Genomic DNA, 9,393 nt, shown 5'->3' on the forward strand with positions numbered 1-9,393 from the left:
GAGGGGTGGAGAAAACAGCCTCTGGTGAGCATATCGATGGATCCTGGGACAGGTGAGTTTGTTTATTAAAAGTAAGCAGCTACAGTTTTTGAACCTGTTGACTTAATTTTTACACAGGTGACTGGAGCTCCTCTTTAAGCTTGCACAGCACATACTACAGTCAGGCAATGAAGAGAAATTTCCAAATAATATACTGGAGCCGAAGATATTAACTGAAGAACAATGCCCTGAGTGAGTCTAAAACCACCTTGTGTAAGACCACATAGAGTAATGATAGCAACAAGTAAAGCAACCTGGTGAGTAAGGGCAGAAAGGGGAATATCATTGATGGGTTCAAAAGGCAGTCTTTGAAGTGCCAAGAGCACCAAAGTAAAATCCCACCCTGTACAAAAGTCTTGACCAAAGAATGGGAGATAAATGGACTTTGAAATAAGACTGAGGGTCAAACTTTTCCACTTGGCGGTACTGCAGGCCAAATGCAGATATAGGGCTTATTGCAGAAAGGCCAGGATTCTTCCCACTGAGTATCTCTTGGGGTGAAATCTTCTTTCCCTGTATTGAAGGAAGTAAGCCTTTCCTGTGCAATGGTAGACCTTGTGGGAGGTAAACTTCCTAGATTTTAACAGTGTGGGAATTAAGAAATCAGAGAGACCCTTTTCTCTTAAGACCTTGGTTTCAACAGCCAAGCCTTTAAAGCCAGTGACCATGAAGCAGGATAATAAAACTGTCCATGGGATATGAGATCTGGTTATTCTGCAAGAGCACATTGGCTGTCTGCCAGTAGTTTGATCAGGTCGGAGTACCACATTTAAATGAGCCATGTCAGAGCTATGAGGATCAATGGACTGCCCTCCATCCAAATGCAGCAAAGCAGACAAGGAAGGAATTTCAGAGGAGGTAAAAAAGGTATAAATCAGGCTGTACTGATCCCACGGAGCCATCACAGCATCCACTGCTTCTGCCAGAGGATCTCTGCAACTGCAGAAATCTGTCCAGCTTGCTGCTGAACCTGGAGGTTCACATCTTGTGAAGGAGGTCCTGAAATGTTTACAGATATAGGGAACATTCCACTGGGTCCAGGCAATACTAGATGAGGTAGTCTGCCTGCCAACTGTCCACACCTGGCATGTGAATGGTGGATATGGCTAGAACATGGATTTCAGACTACAATTCATTCTAGCTCTCTCCAAGACAGTGGAAGAGATTTTCCCAACTTTCCTGATCTACCAGACCAGAGATAACCTTGTCTGATTTGTCAAGAGACTGAACTTCACCTATGATGACAGAATGTTGTGCTGTAGAGATCTGGAGTGGAACTGAGCAAATGGCACTGCCTGCCATTGAAGTGGAATTCCAGTCAAATTTCAAAGTCATATCAAAACATTACATGCTTCCAGATGAGTTTAGAAATTAGCTTCCAATGCATCTGGACACATGTCTTGACACCCATGTGCATGATGCCCATTATGAAGGATAACTTTACTAAAGGTAAACTGTAGCAAGCGTACACACAGAGATGGACGCGGTTCAACCACTTTGCTCCAACCCTCCATTTTGTTAAGAATTTTCCATGTTCTCCCCTCATCCCCCCCCCCCCCCCGAGAGTCAGAGACATTTGGCCAGTGTGTGTGTGCTGGAAGTGTCATAGGCCAGCCAGAGCCCAGCAGGGAACCCAGAGCTATACACCTCTCCCAAGCCAAGCACCTGGCTGTCTAAGAAAGCTGTGAAATAGAACACCTCGTAAAAGCTAATGCAAGCCTTCCCAGGAGTTCAAAGAGATTCTAGCTAAGCACAGCCCAGATAGCCCTTTTAAAATCCATTTTTCCCCTATGTCTCATATCTTAGAATATGAGGGACTTACATAAAAACCAGGCATATCGTCAGATTGGACAAGAGGAGACAAACAATTTGATAGGTCACTTGGCAGGGTTACATAGGAAAGCAGAAAAGTAGATCTCGTGAACCATTCAGTGTATAATTTCATATTTCATATCTAATCAATCCTCAGACGTGTCTGCACAATAATTACCCACGGGTGGAGTGTCACTTGTGCAGATGGAAAGTTATGAGCCAAAATATGAACTAGAAGAGATTTTGGCTCTAGTTAAGTCTACACCCAGACCCTAAGCGGGGTACTGGTCCTTGACTTCAGACACCCCCTGCTGGGGAACTACAAAATGAGCTGTCAGGCATAAGAGTGAAGTTGAAGAATACTCCCGTTTAACATCAGAACCAACTTGGGAGACAGCCCTTTTGCTCTGAAACTTGATCTGCAAACCCAAGGCTGATTGGCAAGTACTTTAACCCTTTAACCGCCTTTCCGTTATCGCTTTGCTGTGCTGTTGCGCTCTGTATATTTATATATATTGGTTACATCTTTTTTCTGTAAATATTTTTATTGCACCCTTTTGACCTGTTCGTAATAAATCTTTCCTTCTGAAAGTGTTGAACTGTTTCTATAGCTCTTTATTGCAATTTCCGAATTCCTGCCTCTAAAAAGAGCACTAGTGTTTGTTTAACCCTCTGTATAACCGGCCTGCGGTGACCCTGTTATACAGACGATTACCTCAACCATTATAGTGTTATTGCGGATATCGCCGAGCTTCCTCTTTCTCTGTACAAAAAGGAGGTGGTGACAATGTGAAGGGTTAATTGCGTAATTAACCTGACCCAGTAACAATCGCTCCCAGGCTGCCGGTACATAGATTGTGGTCCATCCGGAAAATCGTTGTGCAGGGTGCAGCTGGGCGTGGCATTGTTACGCACGTGACATCGCGGTTTTAGATTGGCCAGTCCTGTCAGGAGTTTGATGTGAAGGTCAGGGGACTGACACCGCGATCGTCACATAAACGTATTAATTTAAGGCTATGTTCAAAGACATTCCAAAAGATGGCTTTTGGCAAAGGTTTTCAATAACTACCAAATGCCTCAGACTGGACCCTTTCTTCTGCCAGTAGCCTGTTATGTAGTAGTTGATGCCACTTCTCTCTAAACGTCCTTTAGCATCCATTTACAGCATACCATACGCATTACTGGTTGCAGAAGGTGTGGTGCAATTTTTTTTTTTTTGCTTTTTGTTCCCCAACTTCTCATGTTATTTCCTGCAGCACATTGTTTATATTTGAGCCATAATTTTACCGCTCTCCCTTTAAAGTAGAACTACACACATGCTTGAATGTCTCATAGCCTTTGAACTTCATATGCCTTGAAAGATGTTTGACCTGCGTATCATTTAGTAATATAGTTTCTGTAACTGTTTGCTCTGCTCTACTAGAGTTTTAAAATAAAGAAAAAGAAGGGTGTGCTACCTTTCTTATTTACTAATGCTAGCTGCATAGCTTCAAAGGTGAATCAAGTGAATAGGGTTGCAACCACCCGGTAGTGCACCTGACTGCTGCACATAAGAGTTAAAACAGGCACCGAGGAGGCAACATTTCATTTATTCACTGCCTGTCAAATGCCTCTGAAAGGGATCCATTGCAAGGTCTGTCACATGGGTAAACTTAGTTTAAAGGGTTACTAAACCCAGGACCCTGCATTCACTATATCTGGTCTCCCACAGTATACACAACATGGATAGCCTGCATAGGGGTAAGCCTAAGAGTAGGTTAGTATAAGGAGGTGAAGTCTACAAGCTTTTGACAGTAATTGGATTTGGGGCTGAAAGGACAGATCAGAGTCTAGGATTACAACCAGTACCTTAGTGTGAGGGGAAGAACCAATAGTTGTATCATTGATCCTAAGGAAATGTCAGGGAGGAGGGCACAGGTGGGGGGGGGGAATATTAAAAGCTTGGTTTTAAAAAGATTTAGTCAGAGGAAGTGTTGTGATATCCATGCTGATATGTCAGTTAGTAAGTTAGCAATGTGAGAAGAGATTGAAGGAGTGAGGTTAGGAGTAGAGAGATAGATTTGGGTGTCATGAATGTAGAGATGGTATTGGAAGCCATGGAAGATTATCAAGAGAGGTGTAGATCAGAGAAAAAAAAAGGGGTCCATGAAGAGAGCCTTGGGGGACTCCTACAGAAAGAGGAAGTGGAGAGTAGGAGACAGTCGTAGGTAACACTGATACGTAATCGTTTTATGCTTGGAGGGATAAGTGGTTGAAGACAAGGACACTGAAACGGATGAGGTTGTGATAGAGAGGAAATGGGGTGGTGGCAAGGTTGCCAAAAGTGTAGAGATGGGAGAATACACGGTCAAGGACATTACCATCAGAGTGAGTGGAAGAGCGTGTCCATTGTGTTAGGACAAAAGTGGAGATGTAGCTGGGCTGTTAACATTAACAAGGATGCTAAAGTCACCAAGAATGATCGTGGACATTCCACAGGAGAGAAAGTAGGGTAACCAGGCAAAGGTGTCATTAAAAAAACCAAGATACTGGTCCAGGAGGCCAATAAATCACCACAATCCTCAGAGAAATTGGAGAAAACAGACAAATACAGTGGGTCTCAAACGTGGAGAGGGCTAGAGAGTGAGGGGTAGGAAAGACTTGAAGGTGCTTAATGGGGAAAGAAGGAATCCAACTCTACCTCCTTTCCATTCACTGGGTCTGGATGGGTGAGTCCACTGGACGCCACCATGGGAGAGGGCAACAGGAGAAGCAGAGTCAGATTCTTGAAACCAAGTTTCAGTAATGGCGAGTATGTAAGGAATGGGAGATAAAAAAAAATTATGCATAGATGTGAGCTTGTTCCAGACAGAGCAGGCATTCCAGAGGGCACATGAGATGGGGGTCTGGTTTTTGGAAGCAGGGGGATATAGATTAAACTGAGTGGATTGCAGCTGGTGCCAGTGGACGAAGGGTGCTGGATACAAGGGTTGTATATAGAGAATGGAGGGACAGATTGAAGGAAATATCCCCAGAGATTAGGAGAAGGAGGGTGAGGAATGTAAGATGGGGAGTGGGATGTATGCAAGCACACTAACCTCACTGTCCTGATGTTTAGGTCGGCATGCTTATATTTGCAGAACTTTCAGACCCCCTAAGCAAAGATGTCAGTGTTGTAATTTAGCCAAAATACCAACACTTCTGGCAACATAAGATCCTGAAACTTCTGTGCTGACAGCAGCCACCCCCATTACTCCCCTCATACATCATCACAGTACTTAGGAGCCAGGTAGGGGTGGGCCTGAGGATAGCCTAGAAGTCTGATGATTCCATAGCCATGTAAGCTGGCCATACATTGATCTGTTTTTCCAAATCAGCCAAGTGAGTCGAAAAAATAAAATAAAAAAAAACTGTAGGGATCTCCCCATCCAAACAAAGTGAATGGAGAAAACCTCCCAGCTAAGCTATTGTATTCTGACAGTGGGGACTCCCTGCTGTCACAATACACTTAGTGAGCAAAAACAAGCCTGATCATGATAAATTGATCATTAGGTTGACTTCTCCTGAATGGGAATGGCCACAGATGTATCGAAGTTCATCCTCTTCCTGCTGAACTGGCAAAATTTCAATCAATCTATGGCCAGCTTTATGGTCTATTATGTGTGAGGCTAATGGCGCTGAGATCTGTACTGCCATCCTGTATTTAAAAATTGGGGAGTGGTTCTCTTTAACCATTTAAAGACCGCACCATAGCAGAAGTTCTGCTACAGGGAGGCTGCGCTGTGCAAGATCAGAGATTATATATATATACACACATACACACTTGATTTTGCATTTTCACCCTACCCACACTGTCATTGGCTCCCGAGGATATCAATCACTGGCGATTCATGGCCATGACTTGGCGATCGGTGGAGAAGCTGACGGGAGAGATCTGTGTATAAACATTTATTTCTCTCCTGTCAGCAGGCATGCTGTTTTCTCTCTGCAAAACAGAGAAATACAAAGCAGCACTTCCCCTAGTAAAACACCACACAGTAATCACAACACAGCACATGGTTAAGTCATTGATCGCCCCAGATATTAACCCCCTTCCTGCCCAGTGTCATTAGTAAAGTGTTGGTGCTTTTTATTAGCACCGATCACTGTATTGGTGTCACTGGGGATGTCAGTGACAGTCGGTTCTCCCCAGTGTCAGAATGCCCGCTATAAGTCTCTGATCGCCGCCATTAGTAGTATAAAAAAAAAAAATTCCAGTATATATACCGCCATTTGTAAACGCTATAACTTTCACGTAAACCAATTAATTTACATGTATTGGGATTTTTGTTTTTACTAAAGACATGTTGCAGAATACATTTTGGCTTAAATTTCTGAAGACTTTTTTTTTATTGGATAGGTTTTATAGCAAAAATAAAAAATATTGTTTTTCTTTTTCAAAACGGTCGGCTTTTTTTGTTTATAGCGCAAAACATTAAAAACCGCAAAAGGTGTTCAAACACCACTGAAAGCAAGCTGTATTTGTGGGGAGGGAAAAAGGACATAAATTTCATTTATGTACAGCGTTGCCTGTCCACGCGATTGTCAGTTAAAGTAACGCAGCGCCGTATCACAAAACAAAGGCCTGGCCAAGAAGGGGGTAAATCTTCTGGAAGGCAAGTGGTTACATTACAAGGTAGTCATTTGTGATTAGTAATGTGAGTCAATGTGTGTATACGTATCTGTGTGTGTGTGTGTGTGTGCGCGCGTGCGTGTGTGTATATATATATATATATATATATATATATATATATATATATATATACAGTCATGGCCGAAATTGTTGGCACCCTTGATATTTCTCCAGGAAATCATGTATTTCTCACGAAACGTATTGCATTAACACATGTTTTGCTATACACATGTTTATTCCCTTTGTGTGTATTGGGACAAAACAAAAAAAGGGAGGAAAGAAAGCAAATTCGACATAATGTCACACAAACCTCCAAAAATGGGCTGGACAAAAGTATTGGCACCCTTTCACAACTGCGGATAAATAAGAATGTTACAAGCATGTGATGCTCCTGTAAACTCACCTGGGGCAAGTAACAGGTGTGGGCAATATAGAAATCACACCTGAAAGCAGATAAAAAGGAGAGACGTTCACTTAACCTTTGCATTGTGTGTCTGTCTGTGCCACACTAAGCATGGACAACAGAAAGAGGAGACGAGAACTGTCTGAGGACCTGAGAACCAAAATTGTGGCAAAATATCAACAATCTCAAGGTTACAAGTCCATCTCCAGAGAACTAGATTTGCCTTTGTCCACAGTGCGCAACATTATCAAGAAGTTTGCAACCCATGGCACTGTAGCTAATCTCCCTGGTCGTGGACGGATGAGGAAAATTGATGAAAGATTGCAACGCAGAATAGTCCGGATGGTGGATAAGCAGCCCCAAACATGTTCCAAAGACATTCAAGCTGTCCTGCAGGCTCAGGGAGCATCAGTGTCAGCGCGAACTATCCGTCGACATTTAAATGAAATGAAACGCTATGGCAGGAGACCCAGGAGGACCCCACTGCTGACACAGAGACATAAAAAAGCAAGACTACAGTTTGCCAAAATGTACTTGAGTAAGCCAAAAGCCTTCTGGGAAAACGTCTTGTGGACAGATGAGACCAAGATAGAGCTTTTCGGTAAAGCACATCATTCTACTGTTTACCGAAAACGGAATGAGGCCTACAAAGAACAAAACACAGTACCTACGGTAAAATATGGTGGAGGTTCAATGATGTTTTGGGGTTGTTTTGCTGCCTCTGGCACTGGGTGCCTTGACTGTGTGCAAGGCATCATGAAATCTGAGGATTACCAAAGGATTTTGGGTCGCACTGTAGGGCCCAGTGTCAGAAAGCTGGGTTTGCGTCCAAGATCCTGGGTCTTCCAGCAGGACAATGACCCCAAACATACGTCAAAAAGCACTCAGAAATGGATGGCAAAGAAGCGCTGGAGAGTTCTGAAGTGGCCAGCAATGAGCCCAGATCTAAATCCCATTGAACACCTGTGGAGAGATCTTAAAATTGCTGTTGGGAAAAGGTGTCCTTCCAATAAGAGAGACCTGGAGCTGTTTGCAAAGGAAGAGTGGTCCAAAATTCCGGGTGAGAGGTGTCAGAAGCTTATTGATGGTTATAGGAAGCGACTGATTTCAGTTATGTTTTCCAAAGGGTGTGCAACCAAATATTAAGTTAAGGGTGCCAATACTTTTGTCCAGCCCATTTTTGGGGTTTTGTGTGACATTATGTCATATTTGCTTTTCTGCCTCTGTTTTATATTTGTTCCAATACATACAAAGGGAATAAACATGTGTATAGCAAAACATGTGTTAATGCAATACCTTTTTTGTGTGAAATACTTGATTTTCAGGAAAAATATCAAGGGTGCCAACAATTTCGGCCATGACTGTATATATATATATATGTGTATGTATGTATATATATATGTGTGTGTATGTACCTGTATATATGTATGTATGTGACTGTATATATGTATGTATCTGTGTGTATATATATATATATATATATATATATATATATATATATATATATATATATATATGTATATATATATATGTGTATGTATGTATCTGTCTGTATATGTGTGTGTGTGTGTGTGTGTGTGTGTGTGTGTGTGTGTGTGTGTGTGTGTATATATATATGTATATGTATATATATATATATATATATATATATATATATCGGTGTGTGTGTGTATCTGTATATATATTATATATATGTATATCTATGTGTGTGTGTATATATATATGTGTGTATACACAGTATTACATAGAGAATGCGTGTGCATGTGTTCATACATGAACTTGGACTGCAGCCCCCCTCCCCCAGTAAAGACCAGTCATTCCCCATGAACATTAGATGGGTATCGGGTGTACAAGGCCAGTCCGGTTATAACGAGCAGTGCCCGGTGTACGGCCTGACTATGGAGGAGGCACACCGGGAGATAACATATCAGACCTGACAGCCCCCAGCCCTCCTCCTCCAGCAGCCACTTTACCTTCATGACCCCGTCCGCTCGTCTCTCCCCTGCGACCCGATCTCTGACAGACAACCATCAGTGGCCGCCGCCGCCGCTAATGTAAATTCCAGCGATAGGTGACATCACTGTCATGTGACCGGACCTCGGGGTGACATCATCGCGCCACGTGATCCTGTGCCCTGGAAAGAGAGGGAAGCCTGAACGCGGAGGGATGGAAGGGTGGTCAGCTCTTGTCTGAGCTCCTCATAAAGCCGGTACTCTGGCACGGTGGAGTCAGCTTGTAGCGCCCAGAGGAGGGGGAGTGATATTCCAGGTGTGGCAGGCCCTTGTTGTCCTTGGCAGCAGCTACTATGGTGTGTGAGTGTCACTACTATATACTGTGTGCCACATGGATGAGCCTCGTTATGGCAGAACCAAAAGGATCCCTTTTCCAGCGCTCCCTCGCCGGCATCTTCTCTCGGGTGCAGGTTTTCATCTGCCTTCATTGGCGCAGGATGACGTCACTCCTACACATTTATAGGGCAGCACAGTGG

The 9,393-nt window shown here is 43.2% G+C and overlaps 1 protein-coding gene across 2 annotated transcripts in view; it reads right to left on the minus strand.

The window, feature by feature from the left end:
• Nucleotides 1-9,033, minus strand: part of RNF34 (ring finger protein 34) — a 47,354-nt gene extending 38,321 nt beyond the window's left edge. The window contains exon 1 of one of the 2 annotated variants that reach the window (XM_089676520.1): nucleotides 8,879-9,033. In XM_089676520.1, the coding sequence (XP_089532646.1) occupies nucleotides 8,879-8,884 (6 nt within the window). In that variant the 5' untranslated portion in view covers nucleotides 8,885-9,033. The remainder of the gene's footprint in view (nucleotides 1-8,878) is intronic. The other variant, XM_089676514.1, reaches the window with a different exon arrangement.
• Nucleotides 9,034-9,393: the final 360 nt, after the last annotated feature.

This window comes from Staurois parvus, unplaced genomic scaffold (assembly GCF_062004578.1).
Source record: "Staurois parvus isolate SC_StPar_1 unplaced genomic scaffold, SC_StPar_1.0 ptg000014l, whole genome shotgun sequence".
Lineage (NCBI taxonomy): Eukaryota > Metazoa > Chordata > Amphibia > Anura > Ranidae > Staurois > Staurois parvus.